We start from the raw sequence: 17,939 nt of genomic DNA on the forward strand, positions 1-17,939 counted from the left end.
AATAAACATAATTTATTATAATTTATTTATATTTAATTTTAATTAAATAATTATATTTATATTAAATGTAGTGTCAAATGTTTTAATAAAATTTATTTATATATTTAAATAAAAATGTGATAAATTTTAAACTTAAATTAGACTTTTATATGTGTGTGTGAGAGAGGTATTATATACCACTTATATATAATATATAAAAAATTATTAATTAATATAATAATTTATATTACTTTTTTATTTTTCTAAATAGGCATTTATAATTTATTTATTTTAAATAAATATAATTTATTATATTTTATTTTAATTAATTAATTATATTTATATTAAATATAGTGCCTATTATTTTAATAAAATTCAAAAATATATTTTTATATCAAATTAAAAATATCAATTATTTAATTTTGTATATTATAATTTTTAAAATAATGAAATAAGTATATTTAAAATCAAAATAATATAATATTTTTATTAAAAAAATTAAAGTTATATATAAATATATATAAAGTTAAAACCGCAGTTGGTGACTACGGCTTTGACCAGTCAAAGCTGTAGTCACCAACTGCGGCTTTGACCATTTTAAAAAAAAGTCAAAACCGTAGTCACCAACTACGGCTTTAAACTTAAAAGTTAAAACCGTGGTTGGTAACTACGGTTTCTAAACACTTTAGAAAAATAAAACCGTAGTCACCAACTACGGTTTTATGACGTGGCGGCTTATATGGCACAGACGCATTAGATCGGGCATTATTTTCATAACCACTTTATTTTTTGGAATTTTTTTTTAAAAAACATTATTTTGCGTCAAAGCTCGCCTGAAATCCCTAAGGTACACAGTTGGAGTGGCATAAGGTCCATTCCAATGGCTCATGAAGAGTGGAATGGGCTCTATCAATTCTAATTTTAGGCCTAAAAGGGATGTTAATACGTAAGTTGTAACTTACAACTTGGTCAGAGACAAAAGGCGAGATGATGCCATGACTGAACGAGTGAGATGGTGTCAGTCCTGACTCATGATTGCTTTGACACCATGCAGTACTGATTTTTGAAGCCTAAAACTCAGAATTTAATCTCTAAAAATAGCATTGATGGAAATAGTGACTGTGTTGTGAGATGTTGTATTGAATTTGCAATTCCTATCTAAAATTTTATCCGACCTGGATTCAGATAGGGAGCCTTAAAATTGAGAATATATACCTTGTAATGGTAAATCCCAACCAGCCATTTGCCATTGTTCTTCTGGCCTGTGTACAACAGTAGAAGCTAATGGTGTCAACATGTTGGTAGTACATTAAACACTATTAAAACAATAAAATAACCTATCCAACTCCTCTCTTGGTAGTATAAAATGCATGTCGCCACCAGCAGATCTGAGTTTTATGCGGATAACGCCCCAAGTCTTTTACTTATCATTGACAGATATCACTAGAGGTCCAGAGGCTTCCTAGCTCTCATTGTAAGTAGGTGATCCCCCAAGTTCTAGCAGAAGCCATTAGACCCAGAATTGAGCCCTGTGATGGAGGCCTAATAGCTTTTCTCAAAATCTCAAAAGATTCTGATCCAGTTAGGGGCGCTGATGCTTCTCCAGTCGCTTTTGAAATCAATTCTGAACCCTCCATAGGACTGTTGTTGTCTTTCCCTTTTGTCTCAGTACTAAGAAAACCCATCGCTTCTCCAGTTGCTTTTGAAGTCAATTCTGAACCCTCAATGTGACTGTCATTGTCTTTCCCTTTTCTCTCAGTATTCTGAAAATCTGTCGAGGGCTTTCTCTTGCTTAACCCTCGAAGCAGAAGCTTGCTAGGTTTGAAGAATGGCGATGTCTCTGCCTTTGCAGGGATAACTTGCTGCCCCTGGGAAACGCCTGATGTCGTGACAGCTGTTTCAATAGGAGTGCTTGAGACGGGCAGCAAATATGGAATTGAAATGCTCTCGTGGGCAGTCACCCCAACCCTAGTGATTGGCAAAAACTGATTCGTCAAGTCATCCATATATAATAAATCATCGACACGAACCAAAATGTCAGCTGCCAAGCTCTCCAAAACTCTTGAGTAGCTTTCTAAAATGGATTTCCCAATATCCTGAAGAACAGGGGAAACTTGGTCGGTTGAGTATATACATGGAAAACAAAATGCAGTGATAACTGAAGTTTTGAATAAGATTAAACCAAACCTTGTTGAACTGGACTTTACTCATCTCTAAGGTGGTCTGTGGGAGGCCAGGGAACCTCTGCTTAATGCAAAACAAGAGGCTCTCGGCCCTTTCTGCTATTGACTCTGTCTTGTCTGCATCAGCCATCAGCTCCTTCTCTGCTTTCCATGATTGCCTCGAAGTGGGTTGACTTTTAATACTAACGGGTTTTGGGTAGTGTCTTTGATGCCACACAATTATTGAGGCCTCCACTCTGTTGGCAACCTCAAGAGCTTGTTCAGAGGTGAAATCAAGATGGCTAAGGACACATTCAGGGGAAAACTGGTCTGACGTAATATATCGATAAATAAGATCACCCAAGCTAGCTCTTACATTCTGAAATCAAGAACAAGCAAGATAACAACGACAGTGGAAATCAATAACAAATATCTTTCAATTACATAAAAATAATATTTTGCAGCATTCTAGTACCTTTGGAAGAGCTTCCAAATACGGCTCTGGGACTTCCATTTCAGCTAAAGTAGTGCTGTTGATGGCCCGGACAGCTTTTCGTATTTGATTAGTGAAATCGCGTTTCTGCTGCAAGTGCTTCCTTGAATTTTCAGAGAGGCCAGTGGGAGGGACATGAGGCACAGGTAGCCAGCATTTTTCCTCTTGGTGATGTAGATGTCCTGGGGAAGAGGATGAGCCATCTGCTTTAGGGGATAGGATCCCCTGGTTGACATACCAGAACTCTGTATCTTCAAAACTATCTAATGTTTCCTGGGAAATGGGTTATGAGTTAAAGAGGGACCTCTTGAAACTATAGGAAATCTACTGCGAGACAATTATTTCTGAACCTTACAATAAGCATGTCATCTAATTTACGCAGAGCTGGGAGATTAGCATAAAGATCTGCTCGGAGCCTGCAAGTCATGACCTGAATCACAGCAAAGTAAAAGAAAAAGGAATAAAAAAACCGAGGGGTGAAACAAATCTCAAAAATTAAGTAATCCCTTCCATTGTTGTAAGCGCAGGAGCTTTCATGCAAACAAGGTTAATTCAAGAGATAAAATAATCACAAATACGATACAAGGTTTTAAGATGATTCGATCTATCATGAAATAAAATCATTCCACTATATAATAAAAAATATTATTAAGGATAAAACCAATTACAACTATTGAATTCTTGAAACATAACATGATTTCCCACTCTTTATATTCATACTCCCTTGTCTCTCTCTCCATTTCCAATAACTTTCTTTATTCTTCAAGAAAATCTAATATTAAGTTAAAAATATTATTTTATTATTTTTTATTTATTAATTAAATATTTTTATTTAACAAAAAAACTCTCAAAAAATATTCTTTTCAAATAAAATTGTAAAGTTATTATTATCCATTTATTTCATTTTCCATTCCCATCTCATAATATAAAATACTGAAATGAAAATCAATAAAAATTCCAACTTTACATTCCATTCAAATGAGAATTGGAATTATTAGATTTTTTCTTATTTAAGTATAAATAAAAATAAAAACAAAATATTCATTTTCAATCTTCACCCCTATGTATCAAACATTAAATAATAGTCATGTATCTTAAATAGAAATGAAAAAAAAATCATTTTTATGGAAACCAAAATCTTCTCTTGTAAGGATTTTGAATCCTCGTTTCGACTTATCCAAAAAACCTAGATTTTCTTAAAATGGGGAGAGGAATAAAAAAAAAAATCATTAGTATAGAAATCAAAATTTGCATTCCCCTTTCCCACATGGTAATATAATTCATCTTCATTCTCGATGAAATAATGTTTTTTCCTTAAAAACTAAAATTTTCATTCTTCTTTTTTTTATATGGTATAGTGGTTCACCTTCGATTATTAAGATGAAAATGGAAATAAATCATAATATCATCTAGAAAAGATAAATAAAAATTTTAATTTGAGTGAAATTTAATTTTTATACTAATAAATTTTTTGTTTTCATTCTTTATTCGAAAGTTCCAAACGTGACCTTCACGCCATATCTTCTTACAAACCATCCTAAGGGTGTTGAACTTTGAAAATTAAATTAGAATTAGATTCTACCTCACCCTCGCTTCCATCAGGAAATTTCTGCCAAGCGGGTGTGAACTCAACAATGTGATCACTGACAGAAAGAAGCCATTCCTTGTCTCTTCGCCACATCGCCTTCTTCATTGGATCTAAAGGTTCCAATTTCCAGATTTTCCCAAACAGGGTAGCTACACATGGGAAAAGAAAGAAAAATAATCTATGTTTAATTAGAAAAAAAAAATTGAAGAAAAATGCACAAAAAAGAAAATCGGGAGAAAAAGTTTAGAAATTTTTTTTAAAAAAATTAAATTTAAAATTAATAAATTATTTTTATATATTAATGAAATTTAATTTAGTTATTTTAATTGAAATATATAAACATTAAATAATTTAAAATTATAAAAGTTTTCTTTAATTTTAAATTATATTTGATTTTTTTTTTATCCCTTTGAAGTAACACAATCATTTTAGCTTTTTTTTTTTTTTTTTTTTTTTGTACTTTATGCTTTCCTGAGACCAAAACATAACTATTAGAAAAAAAAAAAGTGATTCGTAATTTTCTATTCTTTCATTAACCAACCATTGTAATTAGTAGAGAGAAAAGCAAATGGGACCCCAAACTCCTATCATCCAAACATGTAGCATACCATAGAGATTTGTAATGCCCTTAGAAATAGCCAATGCTGTGCAAACCCCAATTCCACGCCCTGACATGTCTTCTCCAAGCAGCAATCTTGAAAATCTTGCCTTCATCATCTCAACCTCTACCGAAACGCCAACAACAACCACGACCAAATATTCAGACATATTACATATATATATATCAGCGCCACATAATAAAGAGAAGAAAAAAAGATACGTAACCTGAAATTTCTGAACAGTGTTTCTCAAATTTCATCTCATGCAAATGGGGTTTCTCTGCACCATGAATATCATCAGAACGGACAAAATGTGATTCCTCAACTTTCTGAAGAGGCCAGTCCAACGGAAGAGAGGAAGACGAATGCCTCGGGCTACGGTGACTCTCTTCCTCATTAGACGTCCCCTTCCGGGTTGGAGAACCAGACCACGAACGACTCTCCTTAGTTCCATCTTCATGATTACCAAACTCAAGTTTCCACTGTTGGATCACGTTACCTTTCTCTATCGAACCGTCCATTTTATCCCCACCTTCTTCAATAAACCCAGGCGATTCACTAATAGCAGAATTTGTAAGTACCACACCAGAAGAACAAAGCCTCCTCACCGAAAAAACATTTGAAAACCGCGTTCTGTGATGCAGAGTTCGAAAAATTTTCGACACCCAGAAACTACTCAATAAGGACAACATGATGGGTTATTGGAATTCCTCAACTTCACCAGTGGCAGGGGCAGATTGGGATATTGCGTGTTCTGGGTCTTCTCGTCCCTAGACTGTATGTCGATCAAAGCTCGCTCCATAAGATTCCAGTCTGAACCCTGCCTGGTTTTGAAGAGGCAAATAAAGAAAATCGGGAAGAAATGGTGAAAATTCTATAGGAGAGCTTTGTGATATGACAAGACTGCAATAAAGTTTCCAGCCACAATTTAGTGTGAGAGAAAGGACTCATCACCTTTGCACCTTGTCTCCTTGTTTTTACTTAAAACGGGGTCACAGGTATCATTAGCGTATTGAATATTATCAATTTTTAAAAATATATATGTAGAGAGAGAGAGAGAAGTACATGGGAACATTGTAAATGGCAAACCTGTGATTAATTATATCCCCCAATTAATTACTGAAACTTCTAAATATCCATCTTCCCATCATTTCCTACCCTTATTTATATTATTTTATTTTTAAAAGTAAAAGCACATGTGAAATTCATCCATGGTAGTTGGTTTTGGAAGTCCAATTCTGTCATAAACTTGGTCAGAGAGGATTAATATGATCAAAGCCAACATTGATATTCATATGGACAACCGCAAATTTGGAGTGTCTTTGCTCCATGGTCCGAGTTTCATGCTATACGCGGTGAAGTAAAATTCTAAACGAAGTCAAAAATGAAAAACTTCAAATAAATAAAATCCAATTAGTGGTTCTGGATATGGAACCCGTTAGCTGCAGAAGACCAACCGATGGGAAGAACTGTGTTACCGTGCCTTGGTTTCATAAGAATGCCAATGCAAAAAGTCATGGAAAACCGAAGCATAAGCTTATTTACTACAACATTTTCTTCATTCTAATGTTCTGTAGCGTGGTAAAATGACAACTCCTTGCAAGTCGGAGATCTCCCCTTCTCCTATGTATTGGGTGGACCCATTTGAAGTCTAGCCCTCCCCAGATGATTTTCTATCAGCTTTTTAACTTTTTATGCAATGTAAAGTCCAGCTCATCATCCAAGTGGTGGTTTCTACGTGACTGGGCAAAAGTTCTTGGAATCATATGTCACCTCCTGAGTTATTTGAATTTGAAAATAATCAACAAAAAAAACTTTAAGCTTGAAAGGAATGAATTTTGAAATTTTCTTCTAATAAAAAAATTTACCATGTTATTATTTGTAGAGTGAGAAAGTATAAATGGGTAGTTGGTATGCTTATTTAGTAGATAGCAGACATGGAATACTTTCTAGAGGTCCAGAAGAAATTAAAGTAGAAATTGAGCTTTAATAGACGGAAGAGGTGGGGTGAGAGTGTCCTTTGCCTACAAAATGTTTTTTTTTATTTTTAATATTTAATAAAATTTAAAATATATTTTTAAAAATAATTTATAATATAAAAAATAGTTTTTTAAAAAATATCTAATAGGTAATTTCTTTAAAATATTATCATAAAAAACACTTCGCTTAAAAATATTACAAATAAAAATATTATCAGATGCACAATTAGTTGACATTAATATTTTTTATTTAGGTAATAATTTTATTTATTTCTTGCAAGCATATTTATTTCTTAAATTTTATTTTTCTCAAGATAATTTTGTAGTTTATTACACTCAAATTGATCAAATTTAATGTCAATACGTAAAGTCCAGGAGTATATAGCAATTATCCATAAGTATCATTTAAAAAAAATGTGTGTATTTTCCGTAATTAGTTTGTAATGGAAGGTGTCATAATAATAAAGATATTGAATAACGACATAAATATAATATTAATAATAATATCAACTATCTTTATAATAATAGGTATAATATTAATAAAAATAATACTAGTACTATCAATAATATTAATAATGATATGAATAATATAATATTAATCTCTCATAAACAATAATATTAAAAATAGCATAAATATTTAACTATAATAATATAATATTTAATTATTAATATTTAATCCGTCTTTTTCTTTCCTTCTTTTTCACCTACCGGCCGCCTTGGTTGAAATTGTCAACTACCCACCCCCACATAACAATTGACGTTAGATTATTATATCAAATTATCAATATTGAGAGGTTTTTAGAATTTAAATGTTTTTTTAAAATTTAACGTTCACATCTGGATTTTTTTGTAAAAAAAAATAAAAATAAAAGATGAATAGGTTGATAAGATTTCATGAAATTCAAAATTCATTTTTTGAATTAAATTGATTAAAAATAAAATAGAGATAATCATCCTAACTCAAGATATAAAGATTTTTCATAGATATTAATATGAATTATAATTTTTATTTTTATTTTATAAAAAAAAAAAAGTGAGGGATATTGTATTAGCAAACTATTTAGGACAAAAAATAAGAAATTTAAAAAAAATGATAATGAAATTGGCTCTTTTCTTTTTAATAAAAAAAATAAGAATCTTGACAATTTTTTTAAATAAAAAATATTTGAAAGATATTTAGAAAAAAAAAAAAAATACATATTGGTAGTGCACATTGTGAATGTTCAACCGTTGTTATCTTTTGTGGTGAATATAAAGTAAAATTTTTGTGTCAGGCATCTACCAAACCGTCATAATTAATTGTTAACCTGGAATATTGACTGAAAATTAATGTTTACCTTAATAGATAAGTAAAGTGGGGTGACATCATCACTTAGGTCACTTCTGGAGGGCTGCTCCTGTAATTAATATTATACGCCTCTCAGAAGGCTCTATATACATACTATTAATTTGGCCATTGACCGATGGACAATATGATAAAGGGTCAAGAGCAGTAATGAAACCCTGAAGCACTTGGATAGACCTTATAAGAAGCCATCAAATGGAGCAGAGGAACCAAGCTTAGATAGTGATAAAATGGCTGAAGAAGTGAAGCTAATTGGGATGTGGGGAAGCCCATTTAGTCGCAGAGTAGAGATTGCTCTGAAACTGAAAGGAGTCCAGTATGAGTACATTGATGTTGATCTCACTAACAAGAGCCCTTTGCTTCTCAAGTCTAACCCTGTTCACAAGAAGGTCCCTGTGCTCTTGCACAACGGGAAGCCCATCGCGGAATCACTCGTTATTCTCGAGTACATCGACGAGACCTGGAAAGCCAATCCTATCTTGCCTCAGCACCCTTATGACAGAGCCATGGCACGCTTCTGGGCTAAGTACATAGATGAAAAGGTATAATACCATTTTTCCCATGCCCTTTTTTTTTCCCCCCGCAGAGCATTCTTGAGTCAAATGATTTTTTCCTAGGCCTGCAACCCCTATTTCACTTAGAAACTAATTGAATCTATTGTGTTTAGTGCTTGCCTGCACTGTGGAACGCTTGTTGGTGCGAAAAGAAGGACCGAGAGAAGGCCGTGGAAGAAGCAAACGTGGGCCTGGAAACGCTAGAAAATGAGCTCAAGGATAAGAAGTTCTTTGGAGGAGAGAGTATCGGATTTGTAGATATCGCTGCCAATTTCATAGGCTTTTGGGTTGGAGTTCTTGAGGAAGTGGTTGGAGTGGAATTGCTGACAATTGACAAATTTCCAATATTATGCAAATGGAGAGATGAGTACGTCGGGTGCAGTGGGATCAAGGAAAATCTGCCTTCCAAAGAAAAGCTAGGGGCCTATTTTCGGACCCGGGTTGAAAGCGCCAGTCAATCCGAATGAATGGTTTGTGGATGAGGTTATGCGGACTGCTGCTCATGGACATGAGTAACTTGAAAGAAAACCAGCCTTCTGTATGTTTGTGTAATGCGTTATGCTTCTGCTTTTCTAGTATGTTGTATACTTGTTTTGGCATGTAATAAGGAGTCGATTGCCGTGGTTTGTCGTTTTGGATGAACCGGCAAACGTGTTAGACTATATGGTCTGTACACCTTTTCCACTCCTCGCTTTGTGAGAATAAAGGATGTTGAGTCAAACATTGACAGTGTGAACTTGAACATGGAAACAATAAAGCCCGTCACTCTTGCTTTGTGTGCGGCTCAGAAGCTGAACATGTAGTCCAGGAGCCGTGATTCAACTCTCTTACTAACAAAAAGACAACATATACCCCCTCAATCGGTCATTAATGACATATTTATTTTCTTTATTCATTATGTCATCATGCTATTCCTTCACTTTTTCCTTCTCAAGTGGATTAAGCAGAGACCTTGGAAAAATTAATCCTTTTGAGGAGGCAGAAGTAGGCATGTTTGCATGTGATTAAGAATAAACATCGGCCATGGAGAATGAACATTGTTACATGACCTAGCCATGAATATATACTAAAACATAAAGAGCTAGGAATTCCCAACTCCACCTCGGGTAGATTTGGTGTGGATTGAACATACTATAGACGAGATACGAGTTAGCCTGCCATCCTGTCCAATCTAATTAAGTTGCAGCTAGTCTTAAAAAGAACCAATTTCCTTCTAAATATTCATTTAGGAACTGGGAAGGATACCTTTCATAAACATGTCATAACACACTTGACAACCCGGGACTACTATGGTAGATTATGCATTAATAGGGCCTCTTTTTCTTCCTTTTTCACTTTTCTGGAAGTGTACACCAACAACTGTGCCTGGGGGATGATATCGATTGACGAATTTATAAGTATAAAACACCTAAGGTTGTTCTATGGTACCCAATCTCTATTTTGGGATACCTACCCACATTTGACCCCAATAAAAAGATGACATGTGTAAAGTACATATCATTAAAAAATTTATAAAAACTTATCAAATCGGTAAAGATAATTTGTTGGTGAGAAATAATCACATGCATTTCATCTATATATAAATATTATAACTTTTTTATAATTTATTATTAAATATCAAATATAATTTGTTATTTAATGCATTACCTAACTCTATCTAAAAAAAGAAAATCCTACCAACTATTCTTATACTCTCATTATTCATATATAAAAAAAAAGATAGTAATTTAATATGAAAATTAAATAATTTCAACTACCAAATTACAAAATATGTAAGACGTATTTTGATGAATCAAATTTCAAGATCAAGTTTAAAACTTTTTTAGAGAGAAAAATTAAAATTTGTATTATATGAAGAAGATGAAGGATTTCAAGTGATTACAAGTGTCAAAAATAATATTTGATATTTTTTTTATCCAAATATAATTGTTGTAGAAAGAAATGTGATGTTAAATAACGATTTTAGAATTTTTTATGAGTTTATTATAAAATTTTGTTATCAAATTGTTACTAATATTTTTATATAATTATTTTTTTTTTGTTCATAGATTAAATTTGAAGATGAAGCTTTATATGTCTTGAAGGATGTCAAGTGATTACAAGTGTTAAAAGGTAACCTTTGATTTTTTTTTCCATTTACATATAACTATTGTAGGTAGAAATGTCATGTTAAATGACATTTAAATATGTAATGATTTATAACATCTAGATTTTTTAATTTTTTTTAGTTATTATTAATCAAATTGAGAGCATTTAGTCATTTGTTATGAAATTGTCATCAATATTTTGTAAGATAAGGGTACAAACTTTTTAAGAGATGGTACAAACTTTAGTACAAACATTGTAAGAGAGGATACGAACATTATAAGATAATATACGAACTTTCTAAGAGATGGTACGAAGTTTACAAGAGATTGTACGAACTTTGTAAGAGATGGTACGAACTTTCTAAGAAAATATATGAACTTTATAAGAGATGGTATGAACTTTGTAAGAGAAGGTACGAACTTTGTAAGAGAATGTACGAACTTTCTAAGACAATGTACGAACGTGGTAAAAGAGGATACGAACTTTGTAAGAAATGGTACAAACTTTCTAAGAGATGGTACGAACTTTTTGAAGAGATTGTACGAACTTTCTAAGATAGTGTACAAACTTTGTAAAAGATGGTACGAACTTTGTAAGAGATGGTACGAACTTTCTAAGAAATTGTACGAACTTTCTAAGAGATAGTATGAACTTTGTAAAAGATGGTACGAACTTTGTAAAAGAGGGTACGAACTTTTTAAGAGATGGTACGAATTTTATAAGAGAGTGTACGAACTTTGAAAATATAATATTTTACAATTACGTAGTGTTTTAATTTTTTAATTTTCTTGAAAATAGTTTCCATCATTTCTATGCTTGATTAGTATCAATAAACAATATTATTTGCATTTTTAAGTGGAAAAAATTGAAAAAATTTTAAATTTCAGGATATGGAGAATATGATGTAGGGTATGAAGAATGTATGGATTTCTCATAATCTTCATACCTTTTCTCACATGTTTTGTATCCTCTCTAATTTTTTAGTGTTTTAATTTTCTAATTTTTTTTAGGATAATTTACATTATTTCCAATTTTAAAATTTTAAAATTCTTTTTTTTGTAACAATTCTATCAATAATAACTCAAATAATATTATTAAACTATGTTATTGTTATTTCAAGTTAAAAACTAAATATGAAATTTTAAAAATATAAATAATTTAGGGTACAAAAAATATGAGAACAGTACGAAAAATGTGATAAATACATGTTTGGCACTTTCATCACATTTTTTATATTGATTTTTAGTTTTAAAATTTTTGAAATTAAAAATTTATTTTCGAAAATACTATCATTAGTAACTCAAAAGAGTATTAGTAATTTATTTTATCTAATTTAACTTTAAAAACCTTAAATTCAAAAAATGTAAAATTTGGAGAGTACATAAAAAAATTAGGACAATCTAATTACCTAAGTTTTACATATGATTATCAAAATGTTGAATTTTAATTAAAATACTCATTTTATATTAAAATATTATCATATTCATTTTTATGTTGAATTTAAATCTTTAATAATTTGTTAAAAATAAAATAATGTAATTATGATATATGATGATTTTTTTTTTTTGCTAATAAATATGTTTTCAAATTTTATATCATTTTTATTTTTATTTTTTTCCAATTCTATTTTTATCTCATATTTATTTTATTTAAACCAAAAATTGTTAAGAATGGAGGAAGAAAGAAGGTCATGATTCTTCTCTTAACTGGTTAAGAGGAATTTTTATTTCAAATTTAAAATAGATGGCCAAGATGTAATATTGAACATCAATGGCTTAGAAAAACTTTTCGGTAGGTACCGAAGAGGTACCCTAGAATTTTCCAACACCTGGAGGCTTATTTGCCAAGTAATCCTATAATTGTCCCTCCGTAAGAAGGCGCGAACTTGAAAGAAGAACCAAATGTAAAAGCAGAACCACATACTCTTTTAATGTGGAAATAGAGAAGTTGGGACCAAGTGAAGCTCATTGTGATGTGGGAAAACCCTTTGAAACTAAAATGAGTCTGGTATGATTACAATGAAGAAGATCTCAATAATAAGAGTTTGTTGCTTCTCTAGTCGCTCTACATGCTCCCACACAACATAAAGCCCATTGTGGATTGTTAACTTGTAATGCATAGAAGAACTTAGAAAGCGGCGATCTATGGCACGTTTCTGTAATGTCCGGGTATTTTAGGCCACGTTGAAAATTCTAGTTTGAAAAGTTTTCCTTTGAGTAGTGGTTGAAAAGTCAAAAAAAAAAAAAAAATGATTGGAGAATACGTGTTAATTTTGAATTGATGAAATTCGATTTATTGTGTTGATCAATTAGACGAGTTAAAAATTTTGTGCCACGTCAACCTTATGGTAGAAATTTTCTTAGGATTTTAGAAATTGAAAATTTCCGGAAACAAAAAATGAAAACAAAAATGAAAAGTGAATTAATTAAAATTAATTAGAATTAATTTTTATCAAAATTTTCTTAGGATATTAAAAATTGAAAATTTCAGGAAACGAAAAACGAAAACGAAAATGAAAAGTAAATTAATTAAAATTAATTAGAATTAATTTTTATCAAAATTTTCTTAGGATTTTAGAAATTGAAAATTTACGGAAACGAAAAACGAAAACGAAAATTAAAAGTGAATTAATTAAAATTAATTAGAATTAATTAAATAAAAAAATAAATTAAATTTGTTTATTAAGAAAAATTGAGAAAATTAAATTTTTGAGTTGGTGTTTAATACATTAATTTGTGTGTTAGTAAAAAAAATTGGAAATGAAACAAATGGGATAAATATAATAAAAGAAATAAATAGGATTCAATGGGGCCTTTGGATATTGGGTCATGGATAATGGGCTGGTGGTTAAATGAAATAAATAAAATAAAATAAAAAAGGAAAAAAGGAAAAGCAATTAAAAAGTGGTAGAACAGGAGAGAGAGAAAGAGTCCTGACGGACTGTGGAGAAACCCATCTCGTCAGAACTTTGGCCAACCTATTGGACGGTCGAACGTCCGTTTCGGCTCAAATTTTGAAGAGGTGTTCTACTCGACGAAAGAAACGATTCTACGATGGCCGATCATGATTTTAATGGTCGAATTCTTAAATCTATGGTATGAACTTTTAATTTGGACTGTAATGATAAGTAATACATCTTGTTGCTTTTGAGCAGTGTTTGGGATATTATTAGTTGATGAAAACTCTAGTGTGAGGTATGTGTCGAAGAAAAAAAATAAAAATTCAGAGTGTTTTGGTTGATTGCGAGCGTAGAATAAAAGGAACCCTTAGAGTCAAACCTTTGACTTGGGGTCATGGGCCAAATTTTGGGTGGCCCGGAATTTGAGTCGTGATAGTTTCTATGCTAAATTTGCAGATGAGAAGGTACACCGTACACATATCATTTTCTCATGTCCTCACTAAAAGCTTACTAACATTTACTATCTTTTAGGGTTGCAGCAGCCATGCATCTATGCATCTCACACAAAAAAACTAATGGGAGAATTACCAGATAAAACCAATGGAGAATTACCAAAATTATCCTTCAACTAAAACTTTTAAAATTCAAAGAATTTAAATCACTTCACTTGGTTTGTAGGGACATTTATGGTGCGTGACCCCTACATTTATTGTAATTATTGACATTCAAATTTTAAATCAAAATTTTGAGTTTTAATTTTTACAATTATTATATATAATGATAGTATAATTTGTTATTTAAATTTACTATTTAAAACAAAAATATTTCTAAAAAATATTTTCAAAATATTATTTATTGTGTTTATTTTTTTACATTTTTTATTTCTAATTTTAAATTTTATTAAGAAAAAAACAAGTTTCATAATTATATAATAAAAATGATGACTTTTTCATATCTATATTTTTAAATTTTAAATTGATAAGTTAATTTTTTTATATTAAATTCGAAGAAGATAAAATGTTTAATTTTTCATTGATTATCTAAAAAGAATAAGAAAATGATGAAGAATGTTTAATCATTTTTTATTTTTTATAATAAAATAAATTTTTTTAAAAAAATATATGATTTTTTTTCCTATGCATAGTTTTTTTTTTCTTAATTTTCATATATATATATTTTTTTTCTCAATGCGTCAAGTGGATGGTGTCAATACATTTGATATGTTGAATATTAATGAGGTATAAAAAGTGATCTTTATGATTATTACTTTTATTATAAACCATAGGTATAACACAAATATGTTGTAATCACAATATAAATATACATTACAATAAAACCTAATTGAAAAAATTTTGAAATTTTTTATAAAAGTGATAATTTTGTATGATCATACCATATTTCATGACATATTTATATTATAAATCATTTATGAAACTAAATGAAATACTAATTTGAATTCTTAAGACTATATATATATATATATTTCAATGCACCGAATGATCGTTAATATATTGATATGATGTGTTAATACCAATAAGATATAAATAAACATTTTTATAATTATTACTTTTATAATGAAATATAGATATAGCATAAATGTATTATACTTATAATACAAATACACTATCTTTACAATATATTGCAACATAATTTAATTTTTTCATGTGTTGTATTACCCAATGAATAGTTGTTCGTTAATTCATTTAATAGTTGTGTATTATTCAATTGAATATTTATATATTATTCAATTGATGAGAAAATAATTATTCATTTTATTAGGGTAACAAAGTTTTTAATTTATATTTCATATGTAAAATGATATAATAACCTTAGGATATAATTTTTATTTATAAGATATTGAAAATTATTTTTTGTACGAGGTTCTTTAAAAAATCTCAATTTTTTTTGAAAAAAAAACAATTTTTTATTTTTTGGAGTATGAGAAATATAATGTTGATTACTTGTACTTATATCATGTATGCACCCACTAATTATCACATCCAACCCACCTTATCTGATAATTCTCCCAAAATTAATTGAATTTATTGATCTATTTAGTGTTTCCCTACACTTTTTGTCATAAGCATAGATGAAAATTTCAAAAAAAAAAAAAAAAAAAGGTCGAAATTTCATGTTTCAGTAAGGGACAATACAAAAAATGGAAAAAAATATTGGAAAAAATCAACGAAATATCAACTAGGACCAATTAATCAATGATTTAAAACGCGGATTTAATTTAATTTAATTGACCATAAAAAATATAAAATTATAGTGATAATTTTCTTAACTTTTTTTTATATCATTTATATATTAATTAAATATAAAAAATATAAATATTTAAAAAAATTATACATATATAATCATTTATTTTATATTATTTAATACAATTGAATTAAATGGATCATAATTTTAATATTAAATATATTTTAAAATTAGACCTATTATAATTATATATCACAATATTATTATGGAATAATAGTTAATGTAATTTAATAATAAATATATGCTTATAAAATTCATATTTTTTTTATTGAGGCATATAATATTATTATCAAATATGATAAATTTTATTTTTCTTAAGATAATTTTGTAGTTTATTACACTCAAATTGATCAAATTTAACGTCAATACGTAAAGTCTAGGAGCATATAGCAATTATCCATAGGTATCATTTATAAAAAAAAATGTGTGTATTTTCCGTAATTAGTTTGTAATGGAAGGTGTCATAATAATAAAGATATTGAATAACGACATAAATATAATATTAATAATAATATCAACTGTCTTTATAATAATAGGTATAATATTAATAAAAATAATACTAATACCATCAATAATATTAATAATGATATGAATAATATAATATTAATCTCTCATAAACAATAATATTAAAAATAGCATAAATATTTAACTATAATAATATAATATTTAATTATTAATATTTAATCCGTCTTTTTCTTTCCTTCTTTTTCACCTGTCGGCCGCCTTGGTTGAAATTGTCAACCACCCACCCCCACATAACAATTGACGTTAGATTATTATATCAAATTATCAATATTGAGAGGTTTTTAGAATTTAAATGTTTTTTTTAATTTAACGTTCACATCTGGATTTTTTTGTAAAAAAAATAAAAATAAAAGATGAATAAGTTGATAAGATTTCATGAAATTCAAAATTCATTTTTTGAATTAAATTGATTAAAAATAAAATAGAGATAATCATCCTAATTCAAGATATAAAGATTTTTCATAGATATTTATATGAATTATAATTTTTATTTTTATTTTATAAAAAAAAAAGTGAGGAATATTGTATTAGCAAACTATTTAGGACAAAAAAATAAGAAATTTAAAAAAAATGATAATGAAATTGGCTCTTTTCTTTTTAATAAAAAAAAATAAGAATCTTGACAATTTTTTTAAATAAAAAATATTTGACAGATAATTAGAAAAAAAAAAATACATATTGGTAGTGCACATTGTGAATGTTCAACCGTTGTTATCTTTTGTGGTGAATATAAAGTAAAATTTCTGTGTCAGGCATCTACCAAACCGTCATAATTAATTGTTAACCTGGAATATTGACTGAAAATTAATGTTTACCTTAATAGATAAGTAAAGTGGGGTGACATCATCACTTAGGTCACTTCTGGAGGGCTGCTCCTGTAATTAATATTAGGGAGAATTGTGTTTTGGGTCCAGCTGGGTCCAAAAATTAACATTTGGTCCTCCAATCACCCATATTTAAGTCCAAGGATATGAGATAGTAATTGACAAAAATACCCACGTGACTCATTTTTGTCTTTATTCTACTACTTGCCACTCATCTTTCTTATTTAACCATTTTTTGATTTTTCATTTTTTTAAAACTCTTTATAAATAATTGAAAATTTACATTATTTTTTATTTTTAAATTATAAATAAACAAAAATTATATTAATGATTCAAAGACTATTTTAGAAAATACTTTTTAAAAAAATATTAATTTAAATAAATAAAAATTAATATTTTATATTTATTTTTATCATTTACATTTTAGAAGTAAATAATTTAATGATTAAAATACCATTTAAAATAAATATATTCACTATTTTATTTTATTTTTATACTAAAAAGTATTTTAAAGTTTTTTTTTACTATTATAAAATAAAAAGTTTAATTTTTTTTTAATCTTCTTCCTTCCTTATTTTAACAACTTTTTGAACATGATTTTTAGTAATAAGTTATATGAAATGCTACAAATTTATTTATTAA

The 17,939-nt window shown here is 28.9% G+C and overlaps 2 protein-coding genes across 2 annotated transcripts; one reads left to right on the plus strand and one right to left on the minus strand.

The window, feature by feature from the left end:
* Window positions 1-1,199: 1,199 nt before the first annotated feature.
* Window positions 1,200-5,513, minus strand: LOC100257905 (rop guanine nucleotide exchange factor 7). Its single transcript, XM_010656048.3, has 7 exons — window positions 5,048-5,513; window positions 4,831-4,947; window positions 4,217-4,371; window positions 2,990-3,064; window positions 2,617-2,907; window positions 2,167-2,520; window positions 1,200-2,075 (listed from the first exon to the last, which is right to left on the minus strand). Exons 1-7 carry the CDS (start codon window positions 5,511-5,513, stop codon window positions 1,449-1,451), a joined length of 2,085 nt encoding a protein of 694 aa, XP_010654350.1. The 3' UTR covers window positions 1,200-1,448.
* A 2,723-nt stretch (window positions 5,514-8,236) lies between these two features.
* Window positions 8,237-9,420, plus strand: LOC100247682 (glutathione S-transferase U8-like). The gene is made up of 2 exons (XM_002275399.5): window positions 8,237-8,687; window positions 8,813-9,420. The coding sequence occupies exons 1-2, from the start codon at window positions 8,376-8,378 to the stop codon at window positions 9,164-9,166; spliced, it is 666 nt and encodes a 221-aa protein (XP_002275435.3). The 5' UTR covers window positions 8,237-8,375; the 3' UTR covers window positions 9,167-9,420.
* The last annotated feature ends 8,519 nt before the right edge of the window (window positions 9,421-17,939 follow it).

This window comes from Vitis vinifera, chromosome 8 (assembly GCF_030704535.1).
Source record: "Vitis vinifera cultivar Pinot Noir 40024 chromosome 8, ASM3070453v1".
NCBI lineage: Eukaryota > Viridiplantae > Streptophyta > Magnoliopsida > Vitales > Vitaceae > Vitis > Vitis vinifera.

Excerpts from the sequence above, each read along its gene's own strand:
- LOC100257905 (XM_010656048.3), bottom strand. The coding sequence starts at position 5,513 with ATGTTGTCCTTATTGAGTAGTTTCTGGGTGTCGAAAATTTTTCGAACT. Across the intron at positions 4,948-5,047 it reads ACACTGTTCAGAAATTTCAG|AGGTTGAGATGATGAAGGCA; the intron begins GTTACGTATCTT and ends GCGTTTCGGTAG. Across the intron at positions 3,065-4,216 it reads CTGATGGAAGCGAGGGTGAG|GTCATGACTTGCAGGCTCCG; the intron begins GTAGAATCTAAT and ends GCTGTGATTCAG.
- LOC100247682 (XM_002275399.5), top strand. The coding sequence starts at position 8,376 with ATGGCTGAAGAAGTGAAGCTAATTGGGATGTGGGGAAGCCCATTTAGT. Across the intron at positions 8,688-8,812 it reads CTAAGTACATAGATGAAAAG|TGCTTGCCTGCACTGTGGAA; the intron begins GTATAATACCAT and ends TATTGTGTTTAG.